The 18,999-nt window shown below is 46.2% G+C and overlaps 1 protein-coding gene across 1 annotated transcript in view; it reads right to left on the bottom strand.

The window, feature by feature from the left end:
• MOXD1 (monooxygenase DBH like 1) overlaps window positions 1-18,159 on the bottom strand; it is a 713,108-nt gene extending 694,949 nt beyond the window's left edge. Inside the window, exon 1 of the mRNA XM_069606682.1 lies at window positions 17,787-18,159. Coding sequence (XP_069462783.1) covers window positions 17,787-18,077 — 291 coding nt within the window. The 5' untranslated portion in view covers window positions 18,078-18,159. The remainder of the gene's footprint in view (window positions 1-17,786) is intronic.
• Window positions 18,160-18,999: the final 840 nt, after the last annotated feature.

Here is an 18,999-nt window from a genome sequence, read left to right as displayed (position 1 = left end):
CCGCCTCAGCTACAGCTTCTTCTCCATTTAAAGGTACTGTGCAAATACGGTTGTTCGTTTCGTCCAGCAGCCGTGAAAGTGTGTGAAACCTTTTGCCAATCCAAGGGCTTGTCCTGCTCTACTCTTTAAACTAACTTTTCTACCGACCAATTTCGCCCAGAACTCTTGGCAAAGACTTAACCGCGAACTACCCTGAATGTGTGATCTTGAGCAAAAGATTGTTGTCCTATTGACTTTGGCCCTAAGCCTTTTTGATTTGATAGCATCACTGTAGTTCCTCTTTCTAGATTGCCCTGCTTACTTACCTGTTGGTGCTGCTCAATTTTAGTCTAACTTTGTCTTTCCCTCCCTTTTAAATTATTGGAGTGCCATTTTGCTCACACTTCATTTTTGAGCTTAACTTGTCCAGAATCTATTGGGAGTGGTGTGGTGTATTAAGAATGTGATTTTCCAACTGCTTTACGTTAGTGAAATGGTTTACAACTGATGTGTAAATAAATGTATATTCTTTTACTCAGAAACCTTGAGTCAGTGTTTGTTTGAATCATAGTAATTGCTGTCCTTTGTGTAACTATTGATACTGCTCACTTTACTCTTGAGATAAGTCTGGCTGCTCAGCCATCGCTACCACTTCACTGTGTAGTACAGGCTTGTACCAAAGGTGAAATTGTACTGTCACTTGTAGTCTTAATTGTGTGTGGTGTTCCCAAAGGGTACTGCATATAATTCTGCCTAACAAAGAGTAACTCAAGAGTGTACCCAGTGATAATAGAGAACACGACCCACACATTAATATTAGTTGAAATCTCAATAAATAGATGGTAACTCTATTTCAAACACGGTTCCTTCGCATGTGACGCATAATTGGAAAACAGTGCTCATTCGTTAGAAGCAAACACAGATAGGATGCCTGCCGTACTCTCCAAATGCACATACAGACGTGAAACACCACACAAAGCCAAGTACCCAGGATTGCCCAGTCTCATGGCCTGAGAATAAGGGATGGTAACTTTTAAATGAAGGAAGAAGGTTGCATGGGCCTCTCTCCCCCTACTCTATCTCTGGATCATATCCTGACGGTCTGCCAAGTGGCCAAGGTTGGTAAGCAATGTATCAACCTATCAAAATACTTAGCGACATGCCAACCATCAAGTAGTATTCCAACCAAACCCTTCCCGTGAAGATGTAGTTTAACCTTTATCAATATAGGGGTGGTTCCAGGTGGAACCATCAGATATTTGCTGCCAAATGAACTGTTTAACTTATATGTAATCTATATGTAGTCCAAGCACCTAACCTATCCTTGTTTCCCGTAGGTCTTATAAACTGATATTATGTTTTGACGTCATTGATGACAGGTTTGCAGTACTTAAGCAATTGTTTTTGATAAGTATGCTGAGAGCAAATATATTTTAATGCATGTATGCTGTCCCAGCTTTGTTTTAATGCGAATAAAGTGGGGTTTTGCCATGCACTTTGTCTATTCTGTCATTGAGTCTGGTTTTGATTGGCTCAGTTTCCTCTGGGCTTAGCTGGGACTTTGGGGCCACCTTAACATATGGTAGCAGAGAATGGTTGGCTAAGTGTTGTTGGATGGTCAAGGAGTCCCTGCCATGTCCCGAGGACTGCAGAGGTGACCCGTGGAGAGCAGGATTATGCACAACAGAGTGAGGTCGACAGGAGCCCCCTTTGAAGAAAAGTCCCATCCGGTCCCTGCCGGGCAACACATAAGGCATGGAGGACACAAGGATGATAGGGGAGACTCGACGCTGAAGACCATCAGCAGATCCGTGTCATGGCAAAACAAGGGAGTGTTTGGTGTATATTATGGGTTTTTGTTAAGAAATAAGAAAGTGAACAGGAAATGTCTTCCGACAAGGGTCGGGAAAGATCACGTGGTAAACCTTGTTCTGGGGCAGTAGTAAAGACTGATACCTTACTGAGAGTTAAGAAGCAAGCTGGACTTTATTGTTTGTAATCATTGCTGGCACAAGTATTATGTTGTGAGATAGTTTAGGATTTTATACGTGATTTTCTTTGAAATTATGGAGGATGGGAAGTGGTGGTGTGGACCGAGAAGTGTGGTCCGGTGTGGGAGCAGTGAGGTGGGGCCGCTTGGAGCGTGAGTGGCATTTGTGGTACCACTCAGAAGGGTTGAGAGACGCAGGAAGTGTGGTCTCAGAGAGAGCCAAAGGTTGTGTTAATTTGTGGGCAAATATTGTATGGAGGGGTATAAAAAGGAGGAAAAAAGGTGAGCAAGAACTGAAGTAGAAATTGATGATCATTGGTAAATTGTGTTTTTGAGTTATCGTCATGGAAGACACCCCAATCATTCACTTATGTAAGGCATTGCCCCACATAAGGACAAAATAGTTAAGTACCATATGTAATGGGTTCATGCCCTGGGCCCAAGAAGGCACTCATTCAAAGACAGTACTGCAATACATGTGCACCTATTTACATGCCGCTTATAAGGGCAAACAGATAAAAAAACAGACAAGGTATACTTGAGCTATGGAAAACGTTCAAGGAATACGTGGTGGAGCCAGATATCAAAGAATGGATGCTTAGCCAGCATGACAAAGGGCGTATGATGCCCACCTCTCCTCCTCCTTCCCAGAACAGTGATTCGTCCTCAACTGCACGAGGATTATTTCCATTACATGCATTAAAGGCCGCATCAGGGTATATAGGTTCCACATATGTGCCCCTCGCATACAGCAGTGAATACATTTGCCTCATCAGAGGTTGGGTGGTATCCCAGTGGCAATTGCCCAACGCTATTAGCGTTACCGCAGCTCGGGCTTTTTTGCAAACATAGTAGGCTGCGTGCATGTAAAGTGACTATTTGTGCGTACATTACCCGTAAAACCTTTACACTTCCAGATGTGAAATGCATCTTTCAAATTAATGTTGCTGTCATTTGTCATAAATGTGACATAATTAAGGCTATCCACCCTTACAATGGCTGTTTCACCCAGATATATAAAAGTCTCTGAACCCAAGTTCCTTACAAATTACACGAGTTTGTGCCCTGTTTGAGAAATCTCTTTGCAGCTTGCTGAACTTTGTTGGAAACTGTGACCAACTGGAATATTAATAATCACATTAGAGGGCTGTGGAGAGTAGATCAAAGTAAGAGGGAAAACCAATGCCTCGTTAGGTGTACATTTAATAATAATTCCCTGTGCTTTACACACACCACATATTGGTTTGGAGAATGGAATCTCAGCTGGAAAGCAGCAAGGTGGTTTTGTAAATGGCCAGTGGGGAAGCAAGCATCACGTGTAACACTGCTCTGGTTCTCCTGCGAGATGAACAGCATGGGGTCAATTTGCAGTTCCTTCCTCCCTGTGCTTAGCAGTGCTGAATAAATAAGCCTTAACTTTGAATTTATTTTCTACACAATTTACTCTTTTTCTGCTCTCTCTGGGGAGTGTGTGGGGGGCGGGGGAGGGGGGAGAATGCCCAAGGCCTTTCTTAAAACAGCTCAAAATCCCTTCAATGGTGAAGCCTGTTTGTTACTACCCACATTTTCTGTTGCTTATCTTTGAGGACAGACCTCCAGCCACCATTGATTCCTTCCTGTCACTGCTGCAGGTTCAAAAATATGTTTTAGATAGATAGAGCACAGGGGGGGGGTCCCTGCTTGAGTGTTCAAAACACAAACTGAAGCCATTTCTCCTGAACACAAACTGAAGCCATTTCTCCTCAACACAAACTGATGCCATTTCTCCTGAACATAAACTGTGCCAATTCTCCTGAACAGAAACTGATGCTTTGAAATGTTACTGTTTCTTTTACACGTGTCCTTTTATCTATTGCATTTTCTTTACAGGTGAAAAACATGCATATGATTTATATCATTGTGCCATCACGGCCCATCATTACATCATTGATATCGATATTGATATGTTATTTCTATCGCGCTCATACATAAGTGTTTCAGAGCGCGGTGATATACATTTCAATGATATACATTTGAATGGTTCAGGCCAGGGAGTTTCACTGGTAAACCGTTCCTTTCATTCCAGGTTGCAGAATGCCCACATTTTCTCCATGGCATCTTTCTTTTGGGACAAGTGCACTTTGTGGCCTCAGCCACTTATATTTAAAAGTAAACCTTTAGTTTTGGGCTTTGTCAATCGCATGCAGGGCCCATTTAATTTTATTTCCCAGGAAACATTTTGATGTGGCAGTTGAGAATGAAATGCCGCCCTTTCAGTTTGGCAGTCCTCTCTCTGTGTTTTCACTGTTCTGCATTTTTAGGCCCAGTGTATCCAAATGCAGTTTCCTTTTTGGCTGGGGCTGAATCTGAACAGAGACTTGTTGTTTTAAAGGCAAATGTTTACGGGTAATTGGACTAAAGCAAGGCTGCGTTACAGGTCCAACCCCTGGCCCTGGCCTTGGAACAAGAGGACTTTGGCTACTGACATCATGATCAAAGGACTTTGCGTTAAATGAAGTGGAGGGTACTGGAAGGAAGAGAAATAAAGATAATAAACAAGATGGTTCAATCTTCCTCAGCTGGTCTGAGCTGTTTCCATTGTCAATATTATCAAAGGCCCTTTTGGTATGCAGCACCCTGGTGTGAGTCAAGTCCTTTTTGGGATTGGTGTGTCCTTTGGTTCCTGTTTCCCAGCCCAGCCTCTGCTGGGAGGCTGGCTCACCGGAGAGAAGTGTTACTTGACCTCACAAGGGATCAAAGGGAGAGACATAGTTAACCAGTCTCCTGCCCTGTCACTTGGCAGGGCCAGTTTGTCTGACAAGAATACACATATGCCTTCCACAGCTGAGCAGGGATAGCAGTGTTGACACAGATATGAAATTGATGAGGCTGTATTAAGTATGAGAGATGCTAGCCACCATACTTTAACTCAGGTATGAATGAGTTTAAGACTGCCATCAGGATAGCAACTCTCATAGTGATGTTGTTTTGGGAACAGGGGTGCAGATCTTAAAGGCAGCTCCTTTGCTGCAATGGCCTGCCTGTCAGTGCCGCTATCATAGATCACCTGTGCTCATTAGACCTGTTCTGTGCCACAGCACAGGTGGACAGCAGACCACCCTCTCTGAGAGAGAATTACCTGCATCATTTTATATGTATTACAAATTTAAAAAAGCCAGGGCTTCTATACCGTTGCCAGATGGCAATCCTTTACACGTGTCTTATGGTCTTGCCTTGTACTGTCTTGTGGCATGCTATGTTATGTTATGTGAGATTTGCATGGCACACCTCTGACATTTTCTACTTGTGAGATCACTGCATGTGTGAGCTGTCATGGTATTTATCCGAATGTTAGAGTAACGAGGTGCACTTAATTTTGCATTCCTATGCACAAGTTCCACAATGCAATATCTTGCTAGGCCAAATGACGGGACTGGACGATTACTTCACACCTGATGGGGAACATCTTTTGAAATCGCTGTAAACTGACCTATTAGTCACAGTGCTTTGAAGACTTGGACGCCATACCGAAGAGCCTGTGTGGCGAAGTATACTGTTGGTAATCATTATTTGACAAAGGCACGTAGCTAGTTCTTAGGTGCAATGTGCAAAACATTTACCGTCCAAAAATGTGAACTTTTTGATGATAGAACAAGTAGACATCACGGACCAGTCGGGTTTACAAAGTTTTAAATCAGGTATACTTCGCAAATTCGAATACTTTGGAGCAGGTAGAGATTGTGAAATGTACAAGAGGCTTTGAAATGCAAAATCCCAAACAAAGTGCCAATGAACCAAACAGTAAGAATAAGCAGAGTCACTCCTTTACTGGGTGTGAAAATGGGAAGTACAGCCCAGCATGAGGACATCCTGGTGGTGCTGGGAGAGCAGAGTGGGAAACTTTGTACAACCTGTAGAGCTCTCAGAGGCAATAACTACCCCAAAAAAGTCATATTTCCCATTAATGCACAGGCAGGGCAGAGGGACAGATGTCCAGCTGCTCACACAGTTGGTACACCACTGCTTCTAATAAGAAAATAAACTGTAGGAGTGTCTCTGATGATGATGGATTCCTTTGCTTGACACTGAATAAGGTGCCCCCAACTGTACAATATAAGGATATTGCAAGTCATCAATGAACCCTCTTCGAAATACACGAGGCTAAAGGATGTGTGCTTTTTATGGGTACAGAACTCTTCACTGACTTTTGATGTCATCATAAAGCACTTTTTTGTGGGGGTCGAGGAATTGTATATAAAACCAAAACAAAAGTTTACAAAATTAAAATTATTTGTCTGTGATAACTCATAGTAGCAATGTAGCGGTATGAATTGCAATTAGCATTTTTAGATGAATCAGCATTTCATATAGATCCCAAGTGCCTACCCCACTGGCAAGTGGGCAGATGCATCTAGTGAGAAGCAGGAGAATATCTCAGATAAGGAGTGGGCACCAGCTCTGGTGAGGGGCAGGGATGGGCTCAGATGAGATGGGGGATGGGCCTTGGTTGAGGAGAGGGGTGGGCTTTGTTTGGGGAGACAGTTGGGACTTGGTTGAGGAGATGGGCTTGCCTCTGGCGAGGAACATGGATGTGCCCTATGGTAGGAGCAATATTGGACCTCAGGTGAGGAGAAGGAATGGACCTTGGATGCACAGAAAAGACAGGCCTTAGGCAAGGCGCAGGATGGGCCTTGATTTATGAGAAAGAATAGGCATCAAGTGCAGAGCAGGTTGTCAGTTTGAGGTTCAGAGAAGGTGGTTACTTCCAGAGTGGGGAGCCGGGATGAACCTTTAAAGAAGTTATGTTATGGTAACGTTTGGCTGAGGAGGGTAACGAAACAGCGTACAGTGTAGATTGTAATAACATCAAAGCGTATCATTTATATCAGAGTCTGCAACCTCTGACATTGTTACTGAACAATAAAGTGATACCATAACTACATTATACATGAATTACATGGATATTATAAGTCACAGACAAGTTCGACCCAACATATAGCAGAAGTACTGAGTCTGAATGCTTAATACTAAACTGAAAGAAGGCATAATATCTGTTGACACCCGGGGAAGGGAGCTCCGGTGACTGTTACCGTCAACTTTACCACTATGCCATATTACGACTGCTACAAAAATCGGCTGTAATTCCACCGGCGGAATTACCTCCAGCTGTAATTCCATCAAGAATCAGCAGAATCAGCGATGGGACTAATTTTGCCAACGGAATTACTGATGGTAGAAATTCAGCTGACTGCCATGATGGTAATGGTAATTCTGCTGATTTTTTGGAGAATGTCATCACTACACGGGTTGTTCGGCGGTAACCCCGCTGGGCGGAATTACTGTTACTGCCATTGGTGTGTACGTGTGCCCACCAGGTTGTAAATGAGCAGTAATTCTGCCTACCCACATGAAAGTAGTGCTAATTCCGCCATGGCAGAGTTATCTCCGATTTTGGGTCAGAGTCGTAATGAGGCCCTAAGTCCCTTTTCTTATGGCATTGGCCATGTTGTTTTTTTTGTTTTTTTTTATGGAGATTTGGGTAGCACAATACGCATCTCCATTTTTAAAAATTAACTATTTGAACCCCAAAATCCGTTCCGACCTGCATAGGCTTGGGCTGGAGCGTCGCTACCGGCCATGTATGGCCCGCGATGCAGGGGTGATTGCTATAATATAGGGGATCCTGCAAATACCTATATTTGTAAATAATGTTCTTATTACAGGCTAGTGATGGCATCACTCCTGACCTTTAATGAGAAAATGACATCACTACTGATCTGTAATCAGTTATTACACTTCAGTTGTGATGTCACAATGCCTTCTGCTTGAGTCAGCACAGGACAGAATTCCAACTATCACTGCTGCACTTAATCAAAGCTTTAACAAGCTATTCAAATGTCTTACTCATGAAAGAGATTTCAATGACACTTTGAAGCGACTCATTGATAAGGAACTCTTTATGGTGGTGCATTTATTGTGTGCACTGCAGGAGTTTGACACATGAGAGCAAGAATCTGTCTACATGTGATTACTTATTATTGAAGCACAAAACGTTTTTAGATGCATTTTATTAAACTGCTTAAACAATTTTTCGCAACACTTCAGAAGCTGCATGTTAGTTTTCTTTGTATTCCAAACGGATTCAACATAATTATACTTAGCAGCAACTGCGTGATCTCTTTCATTACTTTAAGCAAGAGGTCAGGTATTCGAGGGGATGATAGCCTGTGGCCATGTATTTTAAAGAATAAAATGCCCCGTACGGTGTGTAGATAATGATATTGTATGTGACCTCAGAGTTACAGGGCCTTATAAAGGAGCTCGGCCTTCGGCTATTATGATAATGAAACTCCTCAGTGACTCGCAATATTCTAATCAATGTCCATAGGGGGGTATGTTATCCTATATATAATATCATATGGGAGGTATGTTTTCCCATTTAACTCCATAATGAAAAAAGAGCCGTGTCCGTGCGAAGCTTCCAGACGTTGGCTTGAAGTATTAAACGTGAGGGGGTTTTGCTCATGGAAAGCCCGGCTGTCTGTGAGTGAATGCACCTGGGCGCGTGTCCTCTGTGTGGAGGGTGGGACACAATGAGCAACAGCCGGCGTCTCTACCATGGGATTTGCTTGATGGAGGTGTCCATTGAGATCTCAGTTGGAGGTTTGTGGTCTATAAACAGGAAATTGTGATTTCGCAACTAGAGTGTTGCAAGGGTATTATGTTGTAATACGTGTGCTTATGTCATGTTACGCCTGGTGTTATAATGAAAGCGATGCGTATTGTACAGTGCACCAAACTAACTTGTCTCTAGTTGCTTGAATGCCGGATGTTATTATAGCATGACTCAAGGGCATTGATGTATTGGCTCACAGAAGGATGACAGACTGAGTCAGCCCTGTGACATGCAGTGGTCAGAGCAGGTGCTCAGCCCACTGAGCTATCGTCAGGCTGGCATGATCTGCAGAAATGCTGGTTGAATTGAAGAACACCGCTGTGCCCGCCTGGCAGAGATCATGAACATGTTCAGGCACCTTCCAATGTACATAAGTGATGGGTCTTCAAAGTGAACTCAGCTGTGCGTGGTGTGTGGGAAGGACAAAGCAACAGTGGAGACGAGTAAAGAGGGCGAGGCTCCTCTATCCAAGCTTGCGGGCGCTGTTATCTGACTGCGCAACGATCACCGTCCCAAAAAATGTGACAGGAAAAAGAAACCAAAAATGCTGAGTCATAGACTTTAGGAAAGAAAAACCGCATGCGAAGCAGAATTCGGAACTCCAGCCCCCTACACCAGGATATGCGAGAAAGGGCCCTGACTGTCTAGGGGAAGTGGCCGTCCTGACTAAGCCTCTGGTCAGAGCCCTGAAGAGACAACTCCTATCCTTTAACCCTGCACGACTTCTATCACCATCAGGAACGGGCCACATTGGAACCCTTGTGCCACATCACAGGAACTTTGGAACAGCGCAAGTATCACTTGCGAAATCATCGCCCTCGTCCAAAGAAAACATATTCTTTTAGTGCCTGCTGGCACTAGGGCCAAGGACTTGAACAAGGGCAAACATTTCGCGGGCGCAAAACTGAATTGAAAGAATGCTTTTGTACTGGAGAAAAGTTTCCCCCTCGGGCTAATGGTACGTGCAGAGGCGCAAAGGTGCATGGCGAAGAGAAAGAAAGAACGAAAATAAATAGTAACATAATACATCACAGAATGGCATCACGCTGCAGCGTACAACATTACTGCAAAGCAGAAAAACAGGATACAACATGGCATTGATGAAAGCATAGCTTAGATCAGCAGGCTGAGCAGGTGGCGGGGCCAATCAACTGGCTTGGGATATAGGCACTATTTGCAGATGTGCCACCAGCGTTCTGAGGCAGCACACTGGTGCAACTCATCTCTCGTTGCCCTGCATGTCCCGTTCACCTGCCACCTGCGAGTCCGTAGGCCTGCCTGCTAAGATCTCCACACCCGCCCAGGTCCCCCCCCTCCACTTACTCCAGGGGCTCCACACTTGTCTGCTGCCGTGCTGTTCCCCACTGTGTGCAGCACGTTTTTCCAGCACTGCGCCACACTTCTGAAATGCTTGTGACGTTCGCACTGGACGGAGAGTGTGGCTTGCGCGCACTTTCCCCCTTTGTTTTTTGTTTATTTTTTTCCATTTTTTTCTTGGTATAATGGCACATGCAACTATTGACTTTAGCAATATGGCCCCTCTCGGTGGGCTGTACCACCTGGGTAACTGACCACCATTACCTTGGGACTGTGAGGAATTCGACCATCTGCACGGTAGGTGTGCGCTAGCCTGTGCTTTTTTAAAAATATGAAATTAAATTGAATGATGGTAGATCAACCACAAATGTGTGGTGCTAGGTGGACACAGCACACAGACGCAGTCCCCCCTGTCATATTTAGTCGGGAAATGACAGCCTCGAATACACCATGTCATCTCAGAAGGGGAGGGCAAAACCTTCCTTCCTCCTGCTATGGCCAGCCTAATTAACTAACAAAACTCCATGGATCCACCCTGTCCTTTTGTTTAGCTCTATAAATTATGGCAGCGATTCATATAATTAACGTACAAATAGAGTGTACTGCAAACAGGTCCACATGGAGGCCTTGCTGCAGAGGCTAACAAAGGAGACAGGAAACCCCAAACACCCTTTCATATGCACTGCGTAAACCTAATGCTAGCTCCCGCCTTCAGTATCGATTGACACGGGAACGGCATATCTGGGACTGCATGTTTACAGTAGTCATCCCCGGAGGAGGACCCCATTCAGAAGGTACAAGTCTGTGGACTGACAGCGACAGAAAGTCCGGTCCCGCCGCAGCTTCAAGGGAGACCTGCCACTTTAATCAGGAACCACAAAGAGCTCCATTAACTAAAGAGACTGTTTGATCCACAACAGACAGAAAGATTGGTGGGACTTAGTATTACATGTTTTCACTTCTTTAGCTTCTCTGGTTATGATCTCATGCATGTAGGAGATTGTTGGCGGGGACAAAGGATTGGTTCTTTAAGGTAGGCGTAGACTACACCAATCACTGTGATCCATTTGGCTTTAAAAGAGGGTTGAGCCCCTCTTTTGGCAGATCATCGGAAGTCTTTGCAAGGAGTAACAAGAAGAACTGAGCATTGGACCCTGAAGGTACAGTCTGCCTTACATCTTCAGTGAAGGAAGGCCAGGACATCCACAAGGGAAGCAAGATCCGTCCCCTAAACATCTCCCAAGGAACAGAGGGAGATATCGAATCTAGGGTACCCTCCAAGCAGATCCAGAGCATGTATCCAGCCAGCACACAGCGTGCCCTGCTAGGCCATGCAGCAAGCTTCCTAGGTGGGAAGTGCCAGAGAGTCTCTCAACCAAACCAAGGACAAGGCAGCTGCCTGCAACACTCTCCTCAGCTTTGGACAGTCTACCTTAAATGACGACACAAGCCCAGTGAAGAAGCTAGGAGAAGTGCATCAACAAGCATCTACCGACGTACGCCTTAAAGGACATTTTTAAACCAGTCGAACCCCTCGAGCTGCAACCGACAGCAATGTTGAATGGTGTTACGCCGCAGTCGCTACAGCTGTCCGCGATGCCTCGACCGGTGCTTCAGAACTGCCGACTAGCACTGAGACAATGATTCCTGACCCCGAGCTGCCATATAGGCCATATAGGCCAGCCTGCAGCCTTCCGTCCAGCTTCGCCTTATACCCGCAGCTGTCTCCCGTCTTGAACTCTGTCGCAGAAGCTGCAAAGCACCCTGAAACGGACTTGAACATGTTGAGCACCAAGAACATCTACATCACAAAGTACATTGTGGTTCTGTCCCCAATACTTCTCCGATGGCCGCTAGTGACATTTTACCACCCATTGCTCCCTTTGTGTTGAAACCAAGTATACTTGAACTATTGCGAATAATTACCATACCAACTACCCTCTTGTCAATACCCAGAGTGCATTTTGTAGTGTGCAAGAACTGCCTGTCGTGATAATAATAAAGTAGATATTTGTATACAACTTTTCATTGGATAATAATTGTAGTTTTGCTTGTTGCAACCATAACCAACAATCCATAACCTTTCGGAGATAAGCTTGCCGTTCTGTCCAGGTTACCAAAATTGGACAAGGAGGTTTATAATTGACTTGTGTTCGTATCCCTTCGGGTGTTCTAGAGGTGTGGAGCTGATTGATGGTTTAGAAACGGATATCACCCCAGGACCACCGGTGCCCCGGAAGTTGATTCATCACAGGGACAGGAAGCAGTTACTAGACAGTACATCCTGCAAAGAACAATATTACTGCCTAAATACAGTAAATTAAGATAGCATAAAAATGCACCACGTTACAACAATATTGGGACAAAATGGCTCCTACAGGGATGAGTAGTGAAAAAAACTCCTACTCATCCTCACACTACTACTAAACCAGCAGTGATCCCAAGCTCAAAGGTGAAACTGGCAGAGCCTGACGGTATCAGCAGAAAAAGTTGCAAAGAAAACATGGAATTTCGAATCGACGGCATATGTTTTGCAATCATTTAGCCAACTTTGGGGACATGTTTTTAAAAAATATGGGTGGGGTGAGGTAGGGAAATAGTTATGGTGGGGGTATTACAAAAATAACAGTCATTTCGAAATTCAATGTTTTCACATATATCCATCCCAGCTTGACAGGTATGCCTCCTTTGCCTCTGAGGGTAGAGCAGGCCGAGCATAGGCTACACACTTCAAGAAGTGGGTCAGTTGGCACAGAAATAGACCAAACAAGTATTTTACAATGGTACAAACATAGCAGAATGTCCAACCAAGGTTGTATAACAAGAGGGTACTTTAAAAAAAAGAATACAAACTATTCAAGAAATTCTGCTAACCACCCATGTCGAGGAAAATATAGAGAATGCAGATTTAGGAATAAAAGGGGCACTCCGGGTTTGAAGATAAGGGTGCACAGGGAATAGTTTTAGCAGTAATTTTAGTTATTGAAGATTTCTTTAAAAAGGTAGAGTGGGTGCTACAAGTGACTAGGTCGCTTTAAGGAAGGCTATGAGGACAGAACCACTTAAAATACTTTTAAATGCTACTTCTTGGGGCTCAAAAGCCTCAAGCCTGGCATCTAGGTCCTTGAAATGGGTCAACTCAGCATCAAAACGTTTTTGGAGTCAATGGGCCTCATTACGACTGTGGCGGCCACAGTATGAACTGTGCCGGTAAGGGACCGGCACCGTTCATACCGGGCCGCCACATTAGGAGTTCTGCAGCGGGTCCCACTCTGTACACCTGGCCAGACCGGACGTGCAGAGCGGGACCCGCTAGCAGCACAGGATGCTAACAACGGGCCCGTCATTAATGGGCCTATTGCTAGCATCCTCCCCATTCCCATTGAGCCCTATGCCCTATGGGGGCTCGAATGGGGACGTACCGGGTCCAGGGAAAAAGGGAATTACCAGGCCTTCCAAGGTGGGAATGGCCCTGTTAATCCCCTTTTGCGGGACCCGGACCCGAGTTTGGGGGTAGCCATGCCGCTAAAAACGGCATGGCTACCTCCAAACTCGTAATGAGGCCCAATGAGTCCCACTGTATTGCGGAGATTGAGATGATCGAGTTGGCTCGAGACAGTCCAACGGTGGGATGCAGCACTGCAGCAGTGATTGGCTTGAATTCAGATGCAAAAACAAGGCTGTTTTGGGTCAAGTTGGCATCTCAAATCAGTAAAGCTGGCTCAAAATGTCATCTTCAATGGTGATCGGCTTGAAAATGCTGCAGTGCAGGCAAGAGCTGGTTTGTCCTTTGGTATTGCTTGACTTCTGGGAGCTAGAGAGCTGTCCAGGGTTAACAGCGAAAAGGTAACTCCTTGATTCTGCGCTTCCCAACCACTTCTGTGGTAAAAGTGGTCTCAGCTACAGTAGGACTTGTCCAGCTAGCTCTCGGGAGGATAGCTCAAGGGCAATACGCTCGCCTTGGTAGCAAGAAAACGCGGCGCAACACAGGTTCAGTCCCTGGGTCCGCACTTAGAAACCTCTGGGTATTAAGTGCGTTATAAATAACCAATTACAATTACCCCAAGTATTCCCATGGGATGGTAAGAGAGAAGAGCGGCCCTATTCCTTGAAGATCTTGGCCTTCACCCGTGTGGTATGAGACTTTGGAGCAGACTGTACTCCCAACTAGGCTCCAAATGAACCCTGCTATGGCAAGTATTTAAAGATGAATCAGCTAGAGGGAGGGTCTAGCTCCCACTTCCATAGGCAAAATACCACAGCGGATACGTTCCCTTCTAGCCGTCTGTAAGGAGCCCAATCCTGGCTGCTGTTTTAGAATCTTCTTACCTAGGGATGTTATCCTCACAATGCTTTGTTGGCAGGAAATAAGGAAGGGAGCAGGACGTTTGGGAGCCCTGGGAAAATGCAAGATAGTGGAGCCCTCTTTAACTGGAAAGTCCTCCGCCGGACTGCTCTACTCCGCTCATTCCTCTGTTTACTACATCAAATGATCTCATATGGAATACTCTGGTATGACTTCCCTTTGCCTGCCAGAGCCTGGCCATTGATGCACTGGACCTTTCCCTGCCCCCTGGTGGCAGTTCTTCACTCCTGGGGAGGTGAGGACGCTTTCTCAGTACAGACAAAGGCTCTTGCTGCGACCCAGCCCATATGGCTTGTTTTGGATGAAAATCTGGCCCAGACAATGAATGAACAGGAGCGCCTGACCAGGAAGGTCACAAGTAACCAAGCTGATGATGCAATATCATCGATAGATTTTAGCCACTATAATTGTGGCGCCCCAGAGATCACTGCCCCATAATCAGACATGGCTTATTTTTAGATTTGTCACCTGCCACCAGATCCAGGGCCCCACAATGATATAATTAAATTTAGGCTCAGGATTGCTCACAGTTAAAGGCTGATGCTGACATGCTGTACTTTTGACTCCACCAATTGGTGGCAGGAACACACTTGTCACTCTGACTGCCATGCTACCAAACCACAAGGCAGTAGCTGAGAGGTGACAGTAGACAGGCTCAGCAAAGTCACATGAGTGGAGTCGGCTTTTCTATTAGAGGGGGATCTGATTAGTAGATCTCACTTTCAGAGACAGAGCTAACCACATTATTTTATTAATACAATACAATCAATAATAATCTCAGGCTGGTCCGCCCTCAGAGATGACACTCTGTTAGAATATCACATGATTATATAGCACTTAGTGGAGCAGTTCTCACACTTTTAAGCACTATAATGTTGGGTAGTATTATTCCTCAAGTCAAGGTTACTCAATGTGAAGGCCTTGAAAGGATGGAGGCAATACAGGGGCATGACCTTGCAAACAGCAGACTGTCTGCACCTCTGAGGCAGACCTAGCTAATTGTGCGAGCCTCCTGCTACAATATGTTACTCGTGATGTGGCTCTTCAGGTGTTTTGGACTTCACCTCCCACTATACCGAGCCATTGTAGTCAGTGGGGAAGAATCTGGGGAGTTGTGGTCCAAACCATCTGCAGGGCTATCTGGCTTAGCGTTAACGTGAAATAATAGAACAGCGAGGAACTGTGCAGCTCTATCAATCACAAGCATACAGCAGTATCATGTCATCTCTGCATCGCAGTATGCAAACTACACTCAACATCCAACACGTGCAATTAATCTGTGCCATTCATCAACATCATCCCGCAAGGATTCCATAGAAGAGTTTGCAGAACTTTGTGGGGGGGGCCGGGGGAGGAGTAACACCAGTTGGGCAGATTTCACTTCCAAACTTAATTTGCTGTTACATTCTTAAAGCCTGTTCCAAATGCAAAATAACAGCGTTGAGACTTTAGGTCAGAAACGCAATGCTGATGTAAAACTATTTGAATGCCACTAATCCGACGGTTTGTGCTGGGATGTAATATGTGCATTATTGTATAGATTAACACAGGCCACTGCTACGCAAGAATGACAGTTGTGAGATCTGTACATATGACCAGTATTGTCTTTGGTGCTGGATCATTGTTTTCTTCTAAAAGACAGAATGGTACATACACGCAATACAATACATAAAAAATATTTTAACCTACATGGTCAAGCGGAAGAGCACTGATGCCGGAGGGCTTGTGCCCGCTATATAAATGCAATAAATAAATAAATAAACAACACCCGTGCCCAATCAGGCTTGTGACCGGTCAAGTAAGAATACAGATGCAGAAAGATAAAGGGAAACCAATATATAAAACACATCATGTATATTGAAGACACGCTGTTCGGTCAATCTTGCAGCAGGATACAACAGCAAAGACAGCAGGCAGGCGTACTATTTGCGCTTTATGTTGATATCACGTGTGCATGTTTCTGCACGCATATGCAGCACTTTGTACAGGAAGCGCTCCAAATGTTACACAAATAAATGTGTTTCAGTCACCTCTGCACATCACAAACATACCCAGTACAATGTTTTAAATGGGAAAGTCCCATTGAAAACGCTTTTGTAAATCAGGCATCTTGTGTAATTCTAAACCATGTGTTCAACACCCCGCACATCCCCTCACTCATATCACACTAACATGAATAAACAAAGGAACATGTCTACCAACGTCACCGCATGTCGCACTGGCAACCCGTTCCCTAACTTACCATACATTTAGATATATAAAACACGCAAAGATAGAATTTAAAACGGACGCATCGAACGCAGGCCGCGTCTTTAGCTGGGGCGGTGGGGGGCTTGAAATGACGTCACAGCTGGTGGCGACGGTTGGTGAAGCAGTGTTTGCACATTCTCACTCCACAGAATTTCTGCAACTGGGCACCTGGTACACAGTTGATGCCCCTGTACCTCTAGTAGGACGCGTGCCTGTGGACCTACAATTCTGCACCCATTTTACGGGCCGGAACTCTGTGTGGAGGGTGGGGTAGAATTCACTCAAACAGCTCGCGCTCTTCAAAGCAGGGAGCTGGAAGAATGGATAGCGCGCGACCTCGGGACAGCCCCTCCGCCTTTAGGAATGGCGCTCGATATCTGCAAAGAAGCGAAGTGTCACTAAAATGACCAGCAGGCTCGACGATGCCTCCGCGTTCACGCTCTGGAAAGCACACGGCTGGCTGCAGCACTTAGTCCCGTGGGTTCTGGCGGCGGCTGCTGCCTGGAAGGTTTCACTGGTGCTCGCGGGCACCCCGCTCCTCCAGGAATGCTGTCGCTGCATATTACATAGCAATACGAGAGATACCAGGGGATGGGTGACTGGGCAGGGGCACCGTGTGGGGCCATACTCAACGCCACAGGAATGCCATAGTCGCGCGCAAAATGGAAAGTGGATGGGCGAGTGAGTGAGTGGATGAACGAACGAACGCAAACCAACTGCGTAGTCACCGCTGGCTGCGCAAGAGAGAAACTGCGCGGGCAGGTGTCTGACAGGATAGGGCTGTAGCCGAGCCGCCTCCACCTGAGGAGAAAGACACACGCATGCCCGCCTTTTGGGGACACCGAGGGGGAGCTCTGCGAGGGACTTCTTTACCCACTGGCCTACAACTCTGTTGGATAGAACACGTGGAAGAAAACACAAACAATAACTGAGGACAATATATTGGTGTGAATTTAAAAAATGACGGGGTTTCCCTTAAAGTCGACCTTCTGAAGACAGGGGAGGGCGGTTATGGCCAATACACATTAACTATTAAGTTCGTTTTATCTTTGACCATGGCCTGCACATGTTCTCATTTGGAAAGGTCAGACCCCTGTGTTGTGGGCTCAGCGCCTTCACCAATGCGCCCCCTTGGGTTCTGCGACCTCGGTTCTAGGTCTCTATGCCCCCTGCCCGGCGCCATCTGTCACGCCATGAGACTCTGTCCCATCTGCTGGGCCCGCTCTCACCTGCAGGTAAGGCTGTCCATCCTCCTTCACCCCTCCGATCACCATGTCCGAGGACGCCATGCCCCCATTGGGCGAGAGACCGAACCCCACGTAGCCCAGAGTCTGCACCTCCAGCAGGAAGGCGATGCGCCCGCCAGGCTCACGGCCCCAGCGCACCTGGAAGCGGCCCTGGGCGTCCAGCGTGGCGCCGTGCCCGAGAGGTGCCAACCCCCGGGAGGCCCGCAAGAGCAGTGCGGTCAGGCAGAAGAGGGGCAGCGCCCGTCGCTCCACTAGAGCTGTAGAGGCCAACATCCCGCCCTGTGCCGTCGCCGCTGCCGCTGCAGCCACACTGACTGAGGGAAGGAGAGGAGCCCTGCCCGCCCCTCCCCCGGCATGAGCCTTGTGGGCGCACGGGGCTGGGCCGGGGACTGGGCGGGGGCGTGTGCCAGGCAGCTGCCCCTCACTGGTCTCCTGCAGCTCACTACTAGTTGGGTAAGAGGGGCTTAAACACCAACAAACAGAGCATGAGGCCATAGGCAGGATAGCAGATGTGAACGACCACCTCGCTTTACAGGAAGCGCGTGGGTTTAAAACACAAGTGCCTGATTTACAAACATGTTTTAACATGGGAAAATCCCATTGAAAACATGTTTGTAAATCAGGTTCAAGAACTCTTTGTAGCGGGCTGTAATAGTGCCCACACTTCCCTGTGCAGCGAGTACCTACTCCGCACTCTTCCCTGTGCAGTGGGCACAGACCCCCAAGAAACACTGCCAGAAAACAACAGCGCAGCCACCACGCTGAGATAAGTCTGTCATCAAAACTTTTAATTAGCCAACTGATACGACGTTCATTCGCCGAGTCTTTTTTTCGATGGGTCCAATTGTGAGGGCATACGTGTTTTACACTAAGGAAGACTTCCATCACTCACGGACTACATAACATCCCAGTACTGGGTGTCTTTAAAGAAAAAGGAAGTTACCAGTGCCAGCCCGCCCTCCTTTGCTGCATGGATTCCATTTGATCTGTGTTGGCCGCCAATTGACCCTCTATCCCTCCTCCACCGCAACAGCTGCCCCATTTTCCAAAGCTTTGGTGCCTGAGGGGGAAGTGGGCAGATGCGCGACTGCTGTGGCTCCTAGAAGCTTCACTTTCAACGGAGTAGGGCTTTCAAACATTGCCTTCTTTGTATATAGTACTTGCTGCGACTTTTTTTTGCTTCTTTTCAGCATTG

This window comes from Ambystoma mexicanum, chromosome 4p (assembly GCF_040938575.1).
Source record: "Ambystoma mexicanum isolate Mex_15411 chromosome 4p, UKY_AmexF1_1, whole genome shotgun sequence".
NCBI classification, from domain to species: Eukaryota; Metazoa; Chordata; class Amphibia; order Caudata; family Ambystomatidae; genus Ambystoma; species Ambystoma mexicanum.
Note: the sequence above shows the minus strand (reverse complement) of the source record. Positions and strands in the feature narration are given on the sequence as shown.